At 43.2% G+C, this 23728-nt stretch overlaps 1 protein-coding gene across 12 annotated transcripts in view; it reads right to left on the bottom strand.

Annotated features, from left to right (window-relative positions):
- UNC13B (unc-13 homolog B) overlaps nucleotides 1-23728 on the bottom strand; it is a 158237-nt gene that overhangs the window by 4833 nt on the left and 129676 nt on the right. For 5 of the 12 annotated variants that reach the window (XM_040481597.1, XM_040481598.1, XM_040481599.1 and 2 more), the window contains 19 exons: nucleotides 22782-22951; nucleotides 22164-22279; nucleotides 21686-21849; nucleotides 19223-19373; nucleotides 17730-17798; nucleotides 16210-16299; nucleotides 15739-15867; nucleotides 10051-10178; nucleotides 9329-9414; nucleotides 3981-4107; nucleotides 3633-3729; nucleotides 3268-3411; nucleotides 2868-2945; nucleotides 2255-2332; nucleotides 1924-2012; nucleotides 1532-1684; nucleotides 1291-1414; nucleotides 1126-1182; nucleotides 857-937 (listed from right to left, as the gene is read on the bottom strand). In XM_040481597.1, coding sequence (XP_040337531.1) covers nucleotides 857-937; nucleotides 1126-1182; nucleotides 1291-1414; nucleotides 1532-1684; nucleotides 1924-2012; nucleotides 2255-2332; nucleotides 2868-2945; nucleotides 3268-3411; nucleotides 3633-3729; nucleotides 3981-4107; nucleotides 9329-9414; nucleotides 10051-10178; nucleotides 15739-15867; nucleotides 16210-16299; nucleotides 17730-17798; nucleotides 19223-19373; nucleotides 21686-21849; nucleotides 22164-22279; nucleotides 22782-22951 — 2131 coding nt within the window. Of the gene's footprint in view, nucleotides 1-856; nucleotides 938-1125; nucleotides 1415-1531; nucleotides 1685-1923; nucleotides 2013-2254; nucleotides 2333-2867; nucleotides 2946-3267; nucleotides 3412-3632; nucleotides 3730-3980; nucleotides 4108-9328; nucleotides 9415-10050; nucleotides 10179-15738; nucleotides 15868-16209; nucleotides 16300-17729; nucleotides 17799-19222; nucleotides 19374-21685; nucleotides 21850-22163; nucleotides 22280-22781; nucleotides 22952-23728 lie in introns of those variants that run through there. The other 7 variants (XM_040481595.1, XM_040481593.1, XM_040481600.1 and 4 more) reach the window with 3 other exon arrangements.

The raw sequence follows: 23728 nt of genomic DNA, 5'->3' as shown, positions 1-23728 counted from the left end.
AATGAAGATGCCAAAAAAGGATGATGAGGACAATAAGCCATTAAATAAATAACAAGATGAGGAATACCATGTAGAGTCAGAATCTCTCAGATGAAATGTATTAGTTGGGTAGGAGCAGTAAGGGATGACCACATTCCTGGATGTGAACTTTGAAGTATGGATCTATCTAGACAGGCAAAGATCTGGAATAGAGCATTTTAGGCAGAGAGAGTAGCAAAGTACTTTTTTATCCCTCCGAACCCTTAAAGAACGTTATACTTATGGCATACCTCTCCCAAATGCCCTGCATCACACTTCATATGTACCTGCCTTATTACAGCTTTACCAAATTATAAGCATCTTAAAGCTAGGAACTATATCTGATTCTCTCTGTATCCTTCATAGTGCAGAGTACCATGTGCATAGGTTTCCCAGTTGAATGAATCAATGGGTACCAGGAAAAAAAAAATCCTTTGGAAACCCAAATGAATGTATACGTAAGTGGAAGTGGGAACTTTCAGCCAGATGTGGGGTATTAGGATCTGGAAGATTAATTCCCAGTGGAAAATATTCAGGAATGGCAATGAAGAACTAAGTGAACTGAACTGTACTCAAAACCCAGGAATAAGTGCTCTGGGTCCATGGTAAGTCATCTGAGACCATGCAGAATGGTCTGCTCCCAAGACCATTTTGGTTGCTCCCAAGCAGGAATATCAACATAGCAAAGAAAGAAACAGACATAAAAATCACTCCCTTCTGGATGTGGGGTGGCAAGAGCCCAAAGAACATCTAGTCTGACAGAGTAGAATGCCAATGCCAAGAGGTAGTATGACTGAGGTGGGGTAGTATGACTGTCTGGAGAAGGGGAAGGCTCCACCTTGATGGTGTCCAGAGCGAGGTCAAGGATGGCACACTGCTTTGGAGTGAGACTCCGTGTTTCCTCTCGAACCATGTGGTCCTGAAACCCCAGAGAAAGCAACAGCATCAGGACAACTTGGGGCTGTCATGAAAGTCTTTCTCCCACCTGCCAGCCCACAGTACATGTTCCTCTCATTCCCTTCCTCTTTAGTCTCCAAAGCTCACATTTCCTTCTTCCTGGCTCCCACTCACCCCCCAGCCTCAGAAGACTCCATCCATCCACAGTACCTTGAGTTTGGAAAGATTGCTCAGCTCCTTGGCAGCAGTGAAGATCAGCTGGGTGCCCTGGGCAGAAAAGAGATCAGTCAAAAGCAGAGAACTCCAAACTCGATCAGGAAGTGTGGAGCAAGATAGGGGAGACAGCAGGAGGAAGTGGAAGGGGCGTGTCCTTACCGTCTGGTCAGTGAGTGGGGGCAGAACAATCATCCTTTCCATTGTGTTCATTACCACCCGCCAGAGCTCCTTCAGTACACGCTTCAGGACTGTCTTCTCACACACAGTGGCAAAGAGTGTGAGGCTGTAGACCCACATAACAGGTAAGACTGAGAGTCTGAGAGACACCCCTCCCCAAGAGGCTTTTCGGATCGCCTCTGCCTTGTTTGTCCCAAAGGACAGTCCTGAGTGCTGTACTCACTTGCCATCCAGGAAGTCCATGAGAGGCCGGAGCACACTATCTGCATCCTGAGCCACTGAGGCCCTGGCGCTGGGGGATGCATTCCCTGGGCCCCGCACCTGGCCCAGGATGTCAGCCATTTGTCGAACACACTCATCAATCCGCACCTGAAAACTATACATGTGCCCACAGTGCAGCCCTCCCTTCCCCAAACACACATTGACCTTGGAGCAACACCAGCTGTTCCGTCCCACTCCAGCACACTCTGGTGCAGCTCCAGCAGGGACAGCCAACAGGAGAAGTGGGAAGATCCACACACCTACAAGCTGGATGGATAGGTGTGGGGCAGGAGTTCTGGGATTGGCCAGGGACCAGATCTCGCTCCGAGGGCTATGTGTTTTGGGGCCACTTACCTGTTTCCAAATACCATGCTGAGCTCATCCAGAACCGTATTCAGTTTCACCTGCAGCTCCTTCAAACTGTCTGCAGCTTCAGGATCCAACTGTATCCATAGAAGGTGTGTTTGGCTAAGCTGATTTTCATACCCTTTTCCTCCTTCCTGTGCCCCTAACTCCTCCCTCATAGAGCCTTTATCCCAATTCCTACTCAAATCCCTCAGCTTAAAGCAGCCCAGATCCTAAGCTAAATTCCTGGCCTATACCTGGTGAGGAGAGGGTAGAGATCTATGGCCAGAACGCTCAGGAACAAAGGTGAAGTGCAGCAACCCCACACCCCGAGACCTACCTCCTTGCCTCCCATGGCCTCAAACATTTTCTCCAGCTGGACTCTCAGTTGCTGCATGTTGTTCATCAGGATGCAGGGCTTTGGGGACAGATGGAGGTGTTGAGTCTTGACTGCTTTCAGCACAGGACCTATCAGCCTAGGGTACCTCTCTCATACTACTCCAAAAGCCACAGGGAATTTACAACACATAACCAAATACCGCTCTTCCTTCCTAATCACTGAGATGTGGAACCAATTCAGATAATTCTCCTTGAATGAAGACCAGAAGCAAATGTTTCTGTTTTTAAACCAGGTGGTGGGCCTCAGGTATTCATGGCATCATCCTTTATTAACTTTCTGTCTTAAGAGATTTTTTGCTGTGGCTATTGTTGTTGTTAAAAAAGAAAGACTAAGTAAAGATCTAGCTTAGTAGAAGATAAAGTACCAAATAGAGGCTCAGAGGAATTCCTAGTCAAGTTCTTCTCTTATGTGGCATAATCTCAAGCAAAGCCCTACTAGGAACCAAAAGTCAGGAGTATCATCCCCACCCTCAGCTCTGAGGATAGCCTTAAAAGCAAGGAAGATTCAAATGTCTTCCATTCTCTTCTCTAGGGTCCCAGGGCCTGACCCTCACCATTTTCTCCTTTTTGCAATAATCTGGGAAGCTCTTTGATAAGATGTCTGCATACTGCATCAGCACCTTCCCGATGGTCTGAAAAAAGAGGAGAAAAGGAAAGGAGAGGGAACCCTTAGCTCTCCCCACAGGGATCTTGCCTGAGGTCATATCCCTCATCCCAGAATAGTAACAAAAGGAAGGTAGAAGGGAATCTCACAATAAGGGGACAGAGCTTCCTCTCAACCCCAGAACAGCACCAAGACAAACCCCCAGTGTGCCCCAGACACAAGCAAATGAGAAGGGGGTAATGCCAGAGTTCCCCTGAAGGACATCACAGAGAGGAACTGTGCTTGGGCCTGTGACAAGGCCATGAGCCTGGTAGTGGCAAATGGAAAGGAGAAGGGAGAGTCATGGTCACCTTAGCAAATCTCCTCATGTAGTGGGCTAGGATGTTGGGGTCTGGGCATTCCAGCTTCCGGATGATCTCAAAGCTCTGGTTGAGCTGTGTGAAGACGTCCACCACAGAGCAAGAAAAGAGCGCATGCTCTGATGTCTGCTGGAACTAAGGAAGGCCAACAACAGGATCATCATCTTCAGCCACTACCTTTTCCCAAGTGTGCAGGGCTCAAAAGGACTCTGCCCAGCAGGAGTGGCTCTTTGGCCCTCAAAAGCCCTCCCTATGAATTCCACAGGGCAAGGAACTAAAGCCCTGGAACTTTTGCTGATAGCTAATTGCTGGGAGACCTGGCCTGACCCATGGTGCAGTCCAAGCTTCCAACTTACCCCATCCTTCTTATCTCGTTCCAGGGCCCCACGTAGGAATTCCAGGGACACATCTTCATTCTCATCCAGCCACTGCAGGACAAACTGCTCAAACCACCTGCAGCCAGGCAGGAGAATTGGGGGTTGGAGCAAGTGGTTGGCAAATGCTATGTGCCTAACAGCTACCCCAGACTCGGGTCTTCTGGAAAGTAGGGCATGGTTTGATGCTTTTCTCTTTCTACAACAGAGCCCAGAACTGGCAGTCTCAAGACTGGCTTACTGAACTGCATTGAAGACAATAGTCCTGCCCACCCCTAAAATGGAGGGGCCCCCTTCCCTTCCCTCTGTAGTGCCCGCATGATGACTCACACTGGGTACTCAGGCACCTGCCCCTGGAGGGCAGGCAGATCTCGCACGTATTCATTGTGGAGCCACTTCACCTTGAAGTGTAGGTTCATGTAGTCAGCACTCTTACACAGCCGGTCTTTCTCATGCTCTAGTGGTGGGGAAGGAGGCTGGGGTCAGGTCCCAGCAGTAGGAGCCATGGTTCCTGAACTTTCCCAAAGCAGCAGATCCGGTCAGGCCGCTCTATCAGATGTCTTAGAACAAGGGTGACTCCCAATCACTTCCTTACAACCATTTCCCCCAACCAGTACTCTGCTCTCCAAGAGCCTGGCCTAAATCTTCCTTTAGAGACTAAGCCAGACTCCCAGATAAGGCCTACAGTCTTCTAGCTGCTTTAGCTTTTGGAAGTGTCAACTGAGTAAATGGCCCCTGGTAAACAAGGCCAGAGGGTGCTAATGTTGATTAGTGAGGAGACTGCCCAGGACTAGAGCAGGATGGAGGTTCCCTAGGACTTCACTGATCCTAATAGCTGGGCCATTCCCTCAGATGGGCTTAGATGCAGAGATGAATAGCTATACATGGTATGAATGGGTCATTGACAACTACACAGAGACAGGGAAAACCAAATTGGGCCCACTTTGATAGAAAGAGCAGCTGAACAGCCGGAGTATAACAGCATCTTGAAGTAAACTGAAGGGCCCCGGAGCACAGCTGAGAGACTGAGAAAATGAACTCTCAAAGAAGTATGCAAATAAGAAGAGTCAGTTTGGAAACCGTGGAAACACAACCAGATGAAAGGGCTATCATGATGCAGAAAATGGGATGCTTATTATGGACTTTTAAGGTCATCTAGCTGGATCTCCAGAGTCTTCTGGAAAATCCAGGACAAACATCTCCCATAGCTTGCCCAGAATGTCTGGAGCACTGGCAACAACCACAGGTTCTCTTCATCCACCCCCTTTATAGATAAAGCATTAATCTGAATAATAAAAGCCTTATATATAACATAATGGTAAAAACAGGCAACTGGGTAAGAGTACTGAGCAATAGAGAAAAAAAAGGGCTCAGGGTCCTTGTGAACTCTACTGCTCAACTTTGAGTTGCTATGGGTGATGCTCTTCCATGTCAAGGCAGAAATCCAGTCTGGGGCAGTTGGCGCTTGTGAATTAGTACAACACACACTCAAGGAAGAAATGGGAAGCTGGGATTCAGTCTCAAAAGGTCCCCAGTCCCAGGAAATTTCATCTCCTGGTACAGCAGGTAGCACCACCTCCAGGACATCAGAGAGACTTCTCAGGGCTTGTCCCTTTGCTTTCCACCCACACTCTGCTGTCCTTAAACCAGTCCATGAACCTGGAAACATCAAAAGGCACCAGGAAGAGGGCTCTGCTTCCTTTATGTTCAGTAACCCACTAGAAGTGGAGGCAGAGCTGCTCCATCACTCCAAACCTCCCGAACTGCTTTCTTATAGAGACCAAGGTACTATATTTATTTAACTACCACTTTCTCTGTCAACCCATTATCTGTACTCTGGTCCCAAATCCCAATTTTTATATTAACTTCTGTGGTATGAAAACAGGATGACTGGTAAAATGCTGGTTGCGCTTTATTCTAACAAGTCCCACGGAGTCCTGCTCCAATAAAGTTGCTCGAGGTTGTTGCTGGGAGGTAGAAGTATGGGGGTGGTTAATCTTTCAAAATGGACAATCAAGTCTCTAAACCTTCTCCTGCCCCTGATTTCCACATTCCTCTCTCCATTCATTCATCTTTCATCTTTGAAGAGTTCTTTCAACCTCATGATTTCACTTATCTAGCTTGCTGGTATCTCCCCCAAATCTCTCTTTGGTTCTGATAATGTCTGCATAAGGCTTTGATGGAACATCTCACTTTGCCAGGATTTAACTCTAGCCCCCATCTTTCAGCATCTAAAATCTCTGGCTGAACTTTAACAGAGTATACATACTAATCATAGCCTCTTGTTCAATGCTGAGCTTCATCCTCAAGTCTTCCTTCCTCCTCTTGATTCACATCCAGTTAAATCACCAGTCCCTGCTGATTTTACCTCCAAAATTTCTCTGGAATCTAACCATTTCTTTTACACAGTCACTTGCTAGGTCTTGTTACCACCATTTCTGACCTGGATTACTACAATAGCCTCCAACTTGGTCCTTCCTCCTCCAATACAATTTCTTTCTTTTCTTTTTAAAAAATTTTTAATGTTTATTTAAATTTAACAAATTTTAAACTTTTTAGTTGTTTATTTATTTTTGAGAGAGAGAGGGAATGTGAGCAGGAGAAGGAGACCCAGAATACAAAACAGGCTCCAGGCTCTGAGCTGTCAGCACAGAGCCCCAAGCAGGGCTCAAACCCACAAAGGGCAAGATCATGACCTGAGCCCAAGTCAGAGACTCAACCTCAACCGACTAAGTCCCCCAGGCGCCCCTCCTCCAACCCATTTTCCATACAACAGCCAGCGTGAGTGGCCTTTCTACCTTATAAACCTGATCATGTGAACCCCTTAACAAAGGATTGCTATTCACTGGCTCCAAACTGCCTTAGGATAAGTCCAAAAGCTTAAACATGGCTTACCACCTCCTTTATGACCTGGCTCTGTCCTACTTTTCTATCTTGATGTCCTATTTATCTCTTCCCCTACACTCTAACGTGCTAGTCACACCAAACTACTCCTTTCAGTTTCCCAAACATGACAGCTTTCTAGACCACACATCTCTGAACATACTGTATCCTCTTCCTAAAATGTTCTGTGTCTCCCTTTCCCATCACTACTACCTCCCCTCCCCACTGGCTAAGTCCTACCATCCTTCAGGTTTCAGTTTGTATATCACCTCCTCCAGGAAGCCTTCCTAGATCCTTTTCTCAGGTTCTCCTAGAAGTCTTCCTGGGTGTGGATTACACTGCTCTCCTCTCAGCACCCTATGCTTATTCCCTTCATGGCTCTTAGAACTTTAAACCAGAACTGCCAATTTTTATGTCTGTCATCTAGAATAGTATGTGAGCTTCTCAAAGGGCTGGGCTTATGCCTCATTCATCTCTTTGGGGTTCCAACAATTAGCACAGTGCCTAGCACAAAGAAAATACTCAACAAGTATTTGGTTAACGGGCTGGGGATCTATTGCAAAGGGGCAAGAAGAAACTTTCTGTTCTATATTTTGGGGTAGTGGTTATACAGGTGTGTTTATTTGTCAAAACTAATCAAATTATGCTCTTAAAGGGTTTTTTATTTTATGTATGTAAACTATACATTTGCATGTATAATGTAAATGTATAAGGGTGGAAGGGCGCCTGGGTGGCTCAGTTGGTTAAGCATCCGACTGTTAATTTCGGGTCAGGTCATGATCTCATGGTTTGTGGAATCAAGCCCTGAGTTGGGAATTCTCGCTCTTAAGATTCTCTCTCTCCCGCTCTTTCTGCACCTCCTCCACTCAGGTGCATGTGTGCACGCACCCTCTCTAATAAAATTTTTAAAAATGGGTGAATGGTAGTATTTTCACAGTCAGAGTTAACACTATCCTTTTATCATCCAGGTCTCCAAACTCCTACCCTTCTCTTGCCCTCCACATTCTGACAATTATGAAGTCCTATTACAACCTCCTTCCAGGAGCTATCAAAATGCATTCTTCCCTCTTCAATTCTCTGCTCTAACCTCAGCCCCATCCCCTCAGCCCTAAATTATTACAATATTATCTGCAGTTCCTGCTTCTCGTCTCTCCTTGTTCCACCTGCCCCCATTTTCCACTAAGGTGAAATCTTATAAAAATACTACTTTGCTTACACTGCATCTCTGCTCATGAGCCTATAATGGTTTCTTACTGTCCTTAACAAGATTTATTCAGTGCTGAGTAAATGCCATGCAGTATGCTAAGTATATTAATATATCTCAGTTTCTTTATCAGCTCAGTGAAATAGATGCTATTATCACGCCCATTTTATGGATGAGAAAATGTGAGCTCATAAAAACTGGTCTAAGAACACACTGCTGATTAGGTGGTGAAGTTGAGATTTGAAACCAGGTCAACTTTCTTTCTTTTAGAGCAGTTTTCAATTCTTTTGTGTTTGTTGCAAACATTAGCAGAACTCCCCTTTAAAAAGAAGTCTTACCTAGAATCTCATATAAGATTGATAAAAAGCAGAATTGACTTAACTAGCACCGGGTAAAAAACCTGGAGCCCAGCACCCTTCTCCCCCTGCCCCAGTTTTCCCTTTTCACTTAGCTCCTAAGATACCTTTGTTTGAAAACCTCTGTCCTACCTCATACTATCTTTGTGAACCTGGCTCGCTTTTCATAGGTATTTCTTTTTTTCCCCTCAAAACCCACCAGAGCTGGATTCTTTAAGAACTGGGACTATACTCACCCCCATCAGGCTTGCTAAGTGCTGCCTGGAGAGGGACAAGTGACTTCCTCACTGACATGAAAGGCTAAGGCCTGGGCTACCACCCCAGACTTGACCCAATGTGGGCAAGAGGCAGCCATTGCTCTGGGGCAGAATTCCAGAATGTGCACGTACAGACTGTGGCTGTCTCAAACTTAAACACTGATCTTCAAGGTTTCTTTCAACCTCAAAACTTACTGCTTTTAAACCTCAAAAGTTTAAGTCTGAGGGTTACCCACAGTCTGGCCACGCCACCAGAATAAGAGATCCAGACTCTGCTTTGTCCTTGCCGCCAGGCTGCTCCCCTTTTTTTCTAAGTCAATTCACACAGACTGAGGATACAGACTAACATATATAAACAGATGGGAAAGGCAGCTTAATAAGTGAACACCGAAGGGTACAAATGGGAAGGCTGGACACAAGCAGACAGTGATATCTTTGTGGACCAAAGTAAGAAATAAGCTGAATGAACAAGATCAATAATAATTTGTCCATCACACTACTTTATAGGAGAAGTGAGGGAAGTATCATCTTTTTGGCTCTGTCACGCCAATCCAAAATAGCTTTTAAGGAAAGCCAGGCTAGGCAGCCTCCGGTAAGAGAAAATAATCCTATCTGTGTAGTTAAGGTTCTGTGATTCTTTAAAACTGTAAAGATAAACTTCATATGACCATTCATACCCCAAGGAGTGGGCCACTTGAGTATCCAGCATGGGAAGAGATGCTCTCTGGGCTGGAGAACGTCTTAAACAGGGACGTGTTCTAAAGCTGGAAGGGGGAGTCCACATCCACACAGCCATTTCCATTATTACCTTGGCTGAACCTTTGCCTACCCAAGGACTCCTGAGGCCTATGCCTAGAATCCCTGTAATTTCTCTGTACCATTCACCCAGAACTTATAGTTGTCTGGGAGAAGAAAGGGACAGTAAACAAGGTGGTTGGGCAAGGAGCCTATAGACCACTGCTTTGGGCACACCCTTACCCTCCAGTGCATATTTCATGTCTTGGGCAAAGAGCTGCCACATCACTTCTGCGCTGACTTTTCCCACATTCAACTCCTGAGGAAACCTGGATGATGGAAGAAGCCACAGTCAGAGAACAAAGCAAGAGCTATTTGATTTGACTGATTCCAAAGCTGACATGCCTAATCTCTTGGAGGTCAGATTGAAGACAGGAGAAGCCTAGGAAACAGGGCTAGGTTCAATCTGGAGAACAGGGACCCAGGAGCCAGTGGAAGGACAAGTGGGGGCAGAGAATTCCCTCAAGCAAGGTGGGCCCAGGGGAGAGGATGCCCAGAAGGCAGGGATTTGAGACCCAGAGAAGTGTTGAATATAGAAGGCAGGCCCAGGCTAAAGAAGATGGAGGAGAAAGTGTGAGGGGGTGGACGTAGAAAGCCCACTTTATTCACAGTGGACAGACACATACACACATGGTCTCTGGATCCCCTGGGACTCCTACGGCAGCCATTCCCAGGGGCCTCTCACTCCAGGGAGGCTGGCTCAGTCTGGGCAGGGCCCCCCATTATGTTTCCACACCTGTCTCCAGAAACAGTTACTCAGACAGATACAAGGGACAGAGGGACAGACGGATGTACAGGAGGAAGAGGTGGCACTGCAAACACACAGAGATAGGAAAGAAAGAGGCTGTTAGACAGATGGACAAGCCAACCACCAACCACACAGGGCCAAGTGGGTTGATACGCACTGGTTCAGAATGAGTGTGTAGGAATTCTTATCTTCCTCTATGATTGACACAATGAGTGTGATGAGTTTGGGCCAAAAATCCAGGTTCCGAATGCTGGGTCCTTGTTCCTCTGGAGGTAGCTCCTGTTTCTTGTTGCAGGGGAGATGGTGAGAATCAGAGTAGAATGTGCAGAATGTCTCCAATCTTCCTCTTTCTCTTCCCTCCCCACACCCCTCTTCTAGAATCAGGTACCCTTCCTCTTCTAAGCCTGTCTTCCACAAGACTGCCCATGTTCTGTCAGAGGGGTGACTGTTGGGAGGTCCTTATACACAAAGAGTCCATCCCAGAGAACTTCTCCAGCTCCAGGGCACTGATGTGATAAGCTTGGTCAGTCTAAAGGACATAAGGATGCCTGTCCCCATTCTTCATTCTCTCAGTAGCTATGAGTATGGTGACTCTTTGGCCAAAGTAAGTTGCCCCTCCAGCCTTACTAAGTAGGTCTAGTTCAACGTGACCCCCTTTGGCAGTCTCCTCTGACACCTTCCCTACATCATCACATGCACGTATACATTACAAGCTCTGAGAAGCTCCTTTAAGTTCTGCAGGAGCTACTGAACAGACCTAGCATGAAAGTGGGTCTAACCTTCAGGGGGTTAAGGACTTCCCTTAAGCTCATGAATGCTATTAGGAGGAAGAACTGTATCTAGGAAGCTCTTCTAGCAGTATAAGAAAAGGTCTTGGGGAACCAAGAATACTCAATGGGGATAAGATACTCTCTTCAATAAATGCTGTTAGGATAAATGGATATTCACATGCAAAAGAATGAAACTGGACCCCTATCTTCTACCACTCAACAAGAGTTAACTCAAAATGGATTAAGGACTTAAATATAAGACTTGAAACCATAAAACTCCCAGAAAAAAACATAAGGAAAAAGTTCCTTGACAATGGTCTTGGCAATGAATTTTTGGGTATGACACCAAAAGTACAAACATCAAAAGCAAAAATCAACAACTGGAGGGGTGCCTATGTGGCTCAGTCAGTTAAGCATCTGATCTTGATTTTGGCTTAGATCATGATCTCAAGATTCATGAGAAAAGGGACCCAGGAACCAGTGGAAGGACTGGCTGCCAGCACAGAGGCTGCTTGGGATTCTCTCTGCCCCTCTCTCTCTGTGCCCCTCCCCCCACTTGCTCTCTTTCTCAAAATACGCAAACTTTAAAAAATATAAATAAAATATATATATTTTTAAAAAATCAACAAATGGGACTACATCAAACTGAAATGTTCTGTAGAGCAAAAGAAACAAAATGCAACGGCAACCTATAGAATGAGAGAAAATATTTGTAAACCATATATCTGATATAGAATTAATACCCAAAATATAAAGAATTCATATAATTCATCAATAGCAAAAAAAGCAATCTGATTAAAAATAGGTAGAAGACTTGAATAGGCACTTATCCAAAGAAGACATACAAATGCCCAGCAAGTAGAAGAAGTATTCAATATCACTAAACACCTTGGAAATGCAAATAAGAACTACAAAGAGATGTCACCTCATACCTGTTACAATGAATATCACCAAAAAGAGATAACAAATGCTGGCCAAGATATGGAGAAAAGGGAATCCTGGTGTACTGTTGGCAGGAATGTAAACTGGTATAGGCACTATGGAAAACCGTTTGGAGGTTCCTCAAAAAAGAAAAAAGAAAACTACTCTATGATCCAGCAATCCCACTTCTATGTATATATTCAAAGGAAATGAAATGACTATCTCAGATATCTGTACCTCCATGTTTATTGTAGCATCATTCACAATAGCCAAGACATGGAAACAAACTAAGTGTCCATCAGCGGATGAATAAAGAAAATGTGCGGGGTGCCTGGGTGGCTCAGTCAGTTAAGTGCCCAACTCTTGGTTTTGGCTGTCATTTTCCCACAGTTTTGTGAATTTGAGCCCCACATTGAGTCTCTGCTTGGGATTTCTGTCTCCCTCTCTCTCTGCCCCTTCCATCCTCGGGCTGTCTCTCTCTCTCAAAATAAATAAATTTTTTTAAAAGTTAAAAAAATGTGGTATGTAACTATAATGGATTATTACTCTGCCATAAAAAAGGAAATCCCAGGAGCACCTGGGTGGCTCAGTCAGTTGAGCATCTGACTTCAGCTCAGGTCATGATCTCACAGCTCATGAGTTCAAACCCCACAGTGGCCTTTCTGCTGTCAGCGCGGAGCCCACTTCGGATCCTCTGTCCCCTTCTTTCTCTACCCTTCCCCTGCTTGCACGATCTCTCTCAGAAATAAACATTTAAAAAATTTAGAAAAAAAGTAAATCCTGTCATTTGCAACAACATGATGGATCTTGAGGACATTATGCTAAATAAGTCAGACAGAGAAAGACAAATACTATATAACCTCACTTATATGTAAAATCTAAAAACATCCAACCCATAGAAACAGAGTTAGAATAGTGTTTGGCAGGAGATGAGGGGTAGCGGAAATGGGGAGATGGTGGTCAATGGACACAAACTTTTAGTTAAGATGAGTAAGTTCTGGCGATCTAAGGTACATACAGCACGGTTGACTACAGCTAACAATACTGTACTACATGGAAAGATGCTATGAAGAGTAGAGCTTTAATGTTCTTACCATAACCACAACAAAAAAAATGACAATTATGTGAGGTAAAGGCCTGAGTTAAACATTTCATGATATACACTTGTATCAAATCATCACATTGCACATCTTAACCTACACAATGTTATACGTCAATTATATCCCAGTAAAGCTGGGGGACAAAAAAGGACTGGATTGGGAAGAAGTAAAGAAATACAATGGTGAATTTCAGGAAAGGAGAAGCAACTCTACATTCAGACCACAGACAGGACAAGTAGGGGTCACCACACAAAGGCTGGAATGGACATTTATCTTCCACTGGGACAAAAGCAAAGTTGAAACCACCCAAAAGAACAGGGATAGGACTTTTACGTGGGATGCCATATGTCATCACAGTCTCCACAATCCTTAATAAGGGTGCATTATCAGGAAGTTAATAGAAACCAGGACAGAACTCACAGAATATGTGGATTCTGCCTGCTTAATATCACTTAAATATATCTCTTCCTTGAACTCTTTCTGCCACTACCCTATCGGTATCATTCAAACATCTCCTAACTAGTCCTTCTTCCATGCAGCTGTTAGTGATCTTTCTGCAAGGAGAATCTCTTTGTGTGACTCCTCTGCCCTTCAATGACCTTCAGTCAAGGCCTTCAATAAATTTCAATTCCACAGTTTGACACAAAAGGCCTTCAGAATATGACCTCTCTCTCAACCCCACACCTCACCAATCCCTTGCAGCCATCACCACCCCACTACCACCACTTATTTAGTGGTTATTAGGTGCAAGACACCCTGCTAAGAACTCTACACACATTGTCTCATTTAATCCTCATAACAACTCCACTGGGTAGAAATTATCACCTTCATTTTACAGAGGAGGAGACTGAAAGCAGTGACGTTATATGACTTGCCCAAGGTCATGTGGCTATAAACAGTAGAACCAAGATCTGATCCCAGAGAGTTGAACTCCAAAGCCTGACACTGTAACTACCCTAATTAAATTGCTTATATTTCTTCAAATTAACACACTCATTCACAATTCTGTGTCTCTAAACATTCTATTACCTCTATATGGTATCCTTCTCTTCCCCAACCCCTTTCATTAGCCAACTCCTACTCATCCCTCAAAATTCAGGTTGAGCTTTACCTTTTCTGAAAGGTTTTCCTTGATACCCCTGGTCTGATTAGATGCCTCTCTTCTGGATTCCCAGAACACCCTCTATGAACTTTGGTATAGATGTAATAGGCAACTACAACTACAATGAAATGCAGTAATAATAAATTTTAAAAACCCAATATATCCAGTAATTTGCACCCTCCCCCACCTTCACCAAACAATGAGCTTGCCAAAAACAGAGATGTGGAATAGATGGATGAATGAACCAATGACTGAAGGTGAATAGAAGGAAATAAAAAAAGATATCAATGGTTTACTTCAGTGTAAATAATGAATAATGAGAAAATGATAATGAAAAAAAGTAAAAAAACCAGCAAAACTCAAAGGCTAAATAAAGTGCCTGAATGGTTTATAAGCTCTCTTTAAAAAAAAAAAAAAAAAAGTATTTATTTATTTATTTTAGCCTTTATTTTTGAGAGGGAGAGAGAGCATGAGCAGGGGAGGAGCAGAGAGAGAAGGAGACACAGAATTCGAAGCAGGCTCCAGGCTCTGAGCTGTCAGCACAGAGCCCGATGTGGGGCTCGAACTCACAAACCATGAGATCATGACCTGAGCCGAAGTCTGATGCCCAACTGACTGAGCCACTCAGGCACCTCGCTCTCTTTCAAAGTCCATGTACATCTCATGTTAGGGAATAGGGACTAAATATTCAGATAGACCCCTGCATAGTTGAAAAATCAAAGCTGAGAACAGTGTCTTCCCCAACCAAGGTGAACCCATAGATGGATGACAGAGTGTGGCAAGTTGAACAACGGCCCCAGGAAAACCTCCCATGAACTTCAGAACCAATGAGGTTTTACAAACCTTAAAAGAAGGAAGCCTTAAAGATAGAGTTGGCACAAAAAGTACCCTTAGGAATGGGAGGAGGCAGTGTGAACAAGATTTTAGTCTTGACTGAGGTGCTCCTAGGAAAATTACAAATTGGATGTATTCACCAATGGGTAAACATCCAAGAGATTTAGGCTGTCCTCCCATCATTTGTTGTCCAAATCCTACTGCCTCTTAAGGTCTATGTCAAATGCCCTTATTCTATGTAGTACCCAGTACCTGATCAAGAGTGAATTCTTCCTTCTTCGAATCCTGCAATTTCATTCCTTTTTCAAGGCACTTCTAACAGACTTCTTTGATTAGAATTATATATATGCTTATGAATAAAGAACTAATTGAAGGAGCACTATGCTTTCCTCAGACCTGGCTTATTCAATACATACTTGTTGGACTAAAGGGAATCTGTTTTGCAAATGTGTGGTCTGCAGAGTTATTAAAGACAGAAGCTGTAATTGAGTAACTAGACCCAAAAAGAAGCCCTGGCTGTGAAATGAGGAAAAAAAGATACTATTGAAAGGATCTAGAAAAATGTACGCAGTCACCAGGTACTAGGTTAGGATGTCAGTATAAAACAGGTGAAACAGCTCAGCCTCACAGAAGGATAGAGTTGGCATTTGACAGTCAGCTGATGAATATATCTCAGAAGACCATGCAGTGCAGGGAGAAGTGGTCAGAGGTAAAAAACTTCCATCAGCCTGTAATTCAGAGAGATAGTTATGGATCTCAGAAGAAGTCAGTCTCGAACAAATTAAGCTTGGAGGAGCAAAAAAGATTCTGAGATGGACTGAGAATTCACCGACTCACCCCCTAAAATTGCTCAAATTTTGGTCACTTACTTTAGTACCTAACTAAAACTTAACCGTTGCCACTTCTGTTCAACTCAGTTATGTCACATCTTGTCCAATGGTCCCTATCAATCCACAAATGTCTCATATGGTCTAGAAGGCCCTTACTCTACACTTTATTCAACCTCAAGAACATCAAGGACTTTGTCCTGACCAACTTTCCATCATAACCATGGTATAGGAAAAGCAAGGATCTAAGAGCCACTGCCAACTGGTCCCACCTGATCCTGAACCTCTTACCAGCTGGTACTGGTGACTGTACAAGTCATGGCAGTTGTTGAAGATATACTCATAGGTGGAGTTCAAACAGGCCTTCACACAATCTTTTACCACCTGGCTGGCTCTTGGAGGACTCTGCAGTTCTTGCACCTGCCAATTAATAAAAGAAATATGGGTCCATGGTCCTGCTCACCTGTGCAGGATCTCCTCCTAGAACTCCCCTCAAATTATTCAGGTTCCCATCATCCCTCAAAGAGTCCCTGGACCTTGCCCATGGGATGAAATTGCTAGGACAGCTGATTGGGAGAACTGCCCATCCCATCTCTGTTGATCCATGGTCTTCTCAGATGTAACTCAGGGAAAGGTGTATGGAAATGTGGGCTTAGAGGTGACAAATACTATAGCTTCAGATTATACCCAGTGATTCTTATTCTCCATGTTCCTGTGGCCAGATCCCCAGCCCATCACCATCCCACCCAGTTCATCTTTTACCTTCATTCTGAAGAAAGTAATGCTGGTCAGCAAATCCACTGTTGACTTCAAGTCCTGAAGCCGCTCAGGGCTTCCAGCAGGGAAATTATTCTGTTGCAAATCAAGCAAATTTAAGAAAGGAACAGAGAAATACGAAAGCCTTCCCTGCCAAAAGCAATGAAATCAAAAGCTTCCTTATCTGCTACCCACTGGGATTTTCCCCAGTTGAGCTGAACAAAAAAGCTATAAAACTACACGTTTCCCTCTCTTTTCTACTGACAGACAGGCCCTTGCCAAAAGCAGGGGTTAATAATCCCCACCCCAGAAAGCAGCACTTCCTACACCAACCCTACTTCCCATGCAATGTGTGAGCATTTGCACAAGTGAACACACAGACACAGACACACACACACACACACACACACACACACACACACACACACACAATTTATATACACACATTTTTCTTGGGTGAAGATTCTTACACCCAAACAGTGAGTTCTTCAAAAGTTATAATCTAACTGTATATTCTGCAATATAAGTGGAGCCACACTACAGACCAGACTGAGATCAAGGATGTGTATCTTCTGTGCAAGGGACCCCAGCTAGTCCACATTCCAGAGCCAGAAGATGGCAGAGTTCTGAGCAGAACTGCTTTTGGACTGAGTTCCTTAGGACCTTCCCACCATGCCTCACTTCATTCCCCTTGGCATGAGTTTTAGGAGGAAGCTGCCAAGAAGAGCTGAAGGGAGATGTTGAGCCACTCTCCATTTTAAGGATTGCTTTTTTAAACTCCAAATGGCTACTTATATGCCAAATATAAGATATACAGTCAACTTTCCATTATTCATGCAAATGGAGGACACTGAAATTGCAAGATAATTAAAACTCCACTTCTTTTTGACTTTGAGGTTATTTTTATACTTACTTTTTAACGTGGGTATATTGCCTGTTCTGGAAATTTATGACACTTTAAAGCAAGTAAGGAAGCCATTCTAAGAAGATCTAACTTAGGAAGAATTGGGAAACTGCCCATTTTCCTGTCCTGTCCTGTCCCAGGTACTCACCCTCCTAGTACATCTATTTCCTCCCTCCATCCTAGGAATGGATATGACCCCTGCTACAAATTACTTGCCCAAGCCAAGCTACTCATTACCTCCCTTGAAAAAGAAGGAGAGTATGGAAAAATACAAAAAAGAAACGTTAAGTATCTAATTCTTAAAGGGGCATTTCTGGAAGAGATTATCCTCAGGAGACTCCCTAATGAGAATGTCATCAGTAGTTGAATGGAGTGACATCAGTGGGGTTGGAAAGCCAACTATCTGTACAAAATTAGCCACACCTGCTGCTATTTACACACTGTATGCTCCTTGGAGTTTGAAGAACCACACATGTCAGTGGCATTGGCCATGTACGTACATGTGATGACATGGACCAATTTTCCTTGCCTTCAATCTTTATAGCCAAGATTGGACTATAGTCTCTCTAGAAAGAGCTTAGTATTATCTGTTATCCCACCTCACAGTCATGTCTTCACTCACCCTGTAGGTAGAGAGGTCAATTCTCAGTGAGTTGTGCAGCTGGTCCAGTAGTTTTACAAATCTCTCTTTCTAAGGGTAGGATACAAATAACAGGGAAGAGAGAAATAATCTGAGTTCCTTAGACTGTAGCAGAAACAGAACCATCTCTGGCTGAGGAGGAGACGTTGGTTTGGGGACACATCCTATCTCATCCCTGCCCAGCAGAAGAACAACCAATATAAGGGAAAAGTGGGATGGGTGGCTCGTGTTCCATCTCTTAGCAACTCTATCTCAAATGAGATCTTCTCACACTGGCAAGGGGACAGGAAGCCCCTGGGAGAGGAAACAGCTCTTTCTATGTAAGAGTCAAAAGGAGATGATCCATGCTTCTCCATTCCTTTGGGACTCTAACTCTTCTTATTCAAATAAAAGGAAACTTGAAACAATTCTCTTATTTGTTCCTGAGTCTATGGTCTCCTAACTTACCTTGGGGCAGTTCAAAAACAGTTAAGTAGCCAGAGTCTAGCAGTAATGATAAGAGGGAGGAATACTCATTCATTTGGAAGGTGATCAAGCAGACCTGAGAGGGCTTCTCTTTACACCACATTCCATATTGTTTTTCTTAGTTTATACTTTTTAAAATGTTAAAATAAATAACATACACCATTTTAATAGTTGATTTTTATAGAAAAGATATAATTAAATGTGGAATCACATGCCTATAGACTTGGTATAGCACTCCTAGAATTCATATATTGGTTATATTATACATCGTTAGGTCTTAAGTTCAATATATAATGGGATGAGATAATGGAACACATATTTGAGTGGTTTAATCAATGCTGTTAATTCATCTATAGAAAGACTCTATTAAAATAAAAAAAGGTAGTTACTATCAAAAAACAGGGCTCAGAGAACCAGTAGATTTGGGAGTATCAGTAATGTTATTCCTAAAGAGGCAATCTTTGTGGTGGGTCAAAGAGACTTCAGTTTATATTGAACTTATGTCAGGTGATATTCTGAATAAAGATTCAACTTCTCAAGTATCTTAAAACCAGGAAAGGTCACATCCTGGATAGGGTAAACAGTCCAACACTAGAAAAGGGATAGGCTCAAGGAATATACTGGTATCATCGCTTAGACATCAGTCTCATATGAACTTGAGTGGGAGGAGTCAGAGAGAAACTGAATAATGTTAAGAAAGGTCCATTTGTGGTCTTGCAGGACTAAGGAACACAGTGACTCAACCAAGTTCTTGGCCTAGAGAGATTCTGTGTGGCAGCCCCCCGCCCGCCCCCCATAGTGGTAATATTCCACGTTCTCTCATTCATGTCTGAGGAGAGTTCATTAGTAAGTGTGCCTATCCATAATGAAATAAGGACAGTCCATTAGCATAGTCGACATACCCATAAGGAAATAAATTCATCTATCTAAGTGGCAGCTCTGGTACCTACTGTGAAAAATCAAACTTTATTAATAACAAATGAGTAGGTATGTTTTTATATCACACTCACCCCAAAGTTGGAAGCTGCAAAGCGATCAGATGCAGAGACATTGGTGGAGGCGGTTGTGTGGGCATAGTAGGCATTGATGTTGGCCAGTAAGGTGCTCATCACTGCTGGCACACCAGGACACATGTACTTGGATGACAAACATGCAAAGTGCCTGAAAAACAGTATTCTTGGCCTCAAAGACTCTTCAAGGATTGCAGCAAAAAACAAATAATCAGAAGAGCTTACTGGTGTGTATGAAGCTTCCAATCATTTTGGCATGCAAGAATCTTTGTAATTTATTCATTCAAATATACATTCAGTGAATGCCTACCATGTGCCAGGCCCTGTGCTAGGTGCTAGAATCCAAAGATGTGATAGCCTGGCAGAGAAAGCAAGAGTAAGAAAGTCAATAAGCCAAGGCATGCTCTGCAAAACTACTGTAGAAACATACAAGATCACTTAAATCAGAATGGTTGAGGGCTGGAAGGGATTAGAATAAGCCTTCTCAAAGAAGAGATGGTTGAACCAAATCTTAAAGGATTAGTAGGAAGTAATCAAATGGAGAAGTGTTCAGGCAAAGGGAAATTCCATTGCAAAGACAAATATATTCATGGCAGATTGATTCATTTGGGAAAACCTCAGTTATGACTGTTCAGGTATATGATATAGGAATACCAAGAAATAAAAGAAGCATAAATAGTTAACAGAACAGTTTACCCTCAATACTATAGTATATTTTAAAATGAAGGCACAGTATGATCAGATTAGTCTTTCAGAAAGGCCCCTTTGATGATAAATTGGAGGGCGACTCAGATAAGACTAGGATGGAAAGAGCAGTTGAAGAGTTACTATAATCATTCAGAAAAGAAGCAATGAAAGCACTAAATGGAACAGAGAAATGGTTAAGAGTACAGACTCTAGATCAAGAGTGGGTTTGAATCTCAGCTCCACTATTTACTCAGTGACTTTGGATAAATTACTTAAAAACTTCTCTATGCCTCAGTTTTCTTATCTGTAAAATGGGAAAAATAATGGTATCCCCTCATAAATGAGTTAAAATTCATAAAATGCTTAGAACAATGCCTGGAACATAAAGAAATGTATGAGGGAGTTGTTATTATCATTATCGTTATTGTTACTATTGCACTATAGCAATAGTGATAGATTAAAAACAATTTTAGGAGATAGAATCCAGAGGTTTTAGAATTTTGATGTTGGAAGTCAAAGGGCAGTAGTAATTAAGAAAGAAAAGTTTAAGCTGATTCCTAAATTTGTGTGGACAACTGCATTTAAAATTGTTCCATTTACTAAAATAAGGAATATAGGAAGATAGACATATTTGGTGGAGATGTTGTTGATTTGGAAGAAGGAAAGCAGCTGAAAATGGATCTGAAATTCAGGAAAAGGTATGATCTGGAAAAAGAAATGGAGTCCTCAACCCAGAAGAACTGGTTAAGGTCACAGGTTTGGATGAGATCATCTAGGGAGAATGAACAGAGTAGGAACGGTAAGGAGGCCATTCTCAAACCTCATTCCTCACTGTATTTCTTCTCTCCACCTATAATGAACTTCTTGTAATTCCTTGAATGTTCTATTGTCTGCTGCATCTCAGCGCCATAGCACATGCCCTACCAGAAATGTTCTTCCACCTTTCCTGTATTTCAAGACTCAGTTCAAGTGTCAACTCTTCAATGGCTTCCCTCACATGCCTCCCCTAAAAGGTAGATGGTTTCATAATTCCCTGTTATTACTTCTACCATAGCACTTATCATATTATATTGTAATTGTTTGTTTACTGGTCTCTCCTTCCTACTGGACTGCATTCCCCAAGCACAGAGGCCTCATCTTACTCCATCTTTGTGTTCTCAGCACCTAACACAATATATGACCCATAGAAGAAACTCAATAAAAATTTGTAGAATAAATGAAGCGTGTCCAGGGTAATAGTCACCTTCTGCTTACAGCTCTAGTGGCAGCCTCACCAACATACAAACAACAAACTCTTACATACTAGTATATACAAACTCTTCATAGTAGGCAAAATTTTCTGGCATAGGAGTCTTGCTCAACTCCAGACACAGCTGCTTTTTCTACAGTTTAGTGCCTTCTTCAACATCCAGGCCAATCTATGAAAGCTTGTCTATCAAACACATATACATAAGCACACATGCTGCATCTCCTCAGGCCTGTGATGTTTGGCCAAGTTTGTCCTGGTATACCCTCTCATGCCTTTTGCCCTTCTTATCTCTGCACTCTGGGGGAGACAGGTAAGTATCATCTCCCTGAATTACTGATAAATATACTCCCTTTATACATATATTTTCTTTGCCTTGGGGCATAGACCCACCTCACCTCAGCTCAGAGAGGAAAGCAACAAATCACTGTATACTACCCCACTTAAGGACCTATTTACCCTGTCAGTGTGCCTTCATTAGCCTCCCCAAGAATTAAAAGCCACTTCCCAAAGCCCCAGGGGAGCCTCACGTCATGGCCTGATATATGGACTCGATGCCATAGCGCATGGCAAATTCATCCACAATTTCTTGGGCAGTCTCATCAAAGTACACCTTCCATGCATCATCTCCTCGAGCCTCAGGAATCAGGACTCCTCCACTACCCTGAATGTCTGTGAGGTAATGGAAAAGGTTCTGCAGGAGACAGAGCAAAGGAAATAGTTAAATACATATTAAAAATAAAACTAAAATCTGGTGGTAAAGTCCAGGAGAATATGAATAGGGTTCCAAAGAAATTCTGTCAAATCATCGCTAGTTCCTTGTGTGGCCCAATAGGCCTTCACATGAGTGAAAGAGAACAAAGGCTGGGACTATTACTTGGGCTGTCCAGGGTAGCATGGTGAATAAAAACCAGGCCGCAAATCTTCAACCATCCCGCAATCCCATTTATTGTCAAAGGCCTTCCCAGCACTGCTTTCTGACACCCCATCTACCAAAGGGTGGCTCACCTCATGGAGACACGTATATTGCACATGATACGGTGCTACCTTCTCCTCCCCCTTGATCTCCACACTGATTTGTAGTCGAATAGCCCCTGAGACAGCTGATTTATCTGTCCTCTTCTCTAGGAAGAAAAGAAGACCAGAGATTGACGCCAATGCAACTACAGATAGCGCAGACAGCCCCCATCCTGGCTTAATCCAAGGAAAAAGAGGCACTAATCCAAAGTTCACATAACAGAGTGAACTCACTCCAGCGACCACATAGTCTACAAATACCCCCAAATATTCCCAATATTAATTTCTTTTTATTTATTTATTTTTATTTTTTGTTTTTTTTTTCCCAATATTAATTTCATTAAGAGAATAGGGAGCTAAAACCATTAGAGATGAGCATGAAGATTAAAGGGCCTCCTGAAATCTGAAGAATGGCTGAACAGCCAGACTGAGTTCCAGCCACTTCCACTCCTCTGTCCCCCATCTCTACTCATCGTCAGTTCTCTGCAGATAAGACAGGCTCTGTATGCTTTAGGGATTGAGTGATGGTTTTGGTAGGCAGGATTTTCCCCCAGATTTCCCATTCATGCTCTCCCTTCCCAGAAAATTTCTCTGGTCCTGTTTCCTCACCCAAGTTGTACCAGACGTCCATCTCGCCACTCAGTGTCCGGACCTCAATAATGGTTTGACCAAGGAAATCATCAGACTCTCGTTTAAGCCGCTGTTTTACTCTTGACTTGATGTCATCATCTTCATCCCATACACGTACCTTGATGCGGTCAGAAGAGTTGTGGCACTCACTGTGAGAGAAATAGGCAGGCTCTGTTAGGTACCAACCAAGCAGCACTCATTCTTATTATTACTTCCAATTCCCTCCCAAAGCTCCATCAACTATACTTGAAGCCTTGTAGAGGAAATGAAGGAGTCAGGGAACAGTGGGTGTCAGCCTAGGTGGCTCTACATACCATTATCATACCATTCTTTATTGCCTTGACACAAAAAGTGGGGAGACAGAAGAGTAATTAGAGACCATTCTGATTTCCTGTGCAGCTAGATGTATCAACAACACTAACAGGAAAACACCTGGACAAATGCTACAGAGCCACAGGAAAGGACTGCTAGTTCCCTTCCCAGAGTCAGTAAAGGTGTCAATGTTCATGGTATGTCAATCTGGTCATATCTGCTTAGCTTTCCATCTAGCTCCCCCCATCCATCTAGGTATGTGCTTGGTGAACTTCAATCATTCTTTAAAACCCAGGTGAACTATCATTTTGCTCTATGAGGTTTGCTTTGGAAAAGGGAGTTTGGTCAGATCCCCCCTCACACTCTCCTTCCCTCACAGTTGCTTAGTGGGTCCTATTGCCTCATATAGGAGTTGTACTTGACTGAATTTGCTACTTCTTTCTCTGTGTTCTCATACTATTTTTGCACACTCCATTAAAATATTATAGTATAACTGTTGGTCTACTGAAAAACAGCCAAATCAACAAGGAGCTTCTTGAAGGCAGAGACTGTCTTACACATTTTAGATACACAATATCATCTACAGTGTCTTGTATAGAATAGGGGCTTAATAA

This window comes from Herpailurus yagouaroundi, unplaced genomic scaffold (genome assembly GCF_014898765.1).
Source record: "Herpailurus yagouaroundi ecotype Mexico unplaced genomic scaffold, PumYag 160, whole genome shotgun sequence".
NCBI classification, from domain to species: domain Eukaryota; kingdom Metazoa; phylum Chordata; class Mammalia; order Carnivora; family Felidae; genus Herpailurus; species Herpailurus yagouaroundi.
The sequence above is the reverse complement of the archived record's forward strand: the minus strand, read 5'-3'. Positions and strand labels throughout refer to the sequence as shown.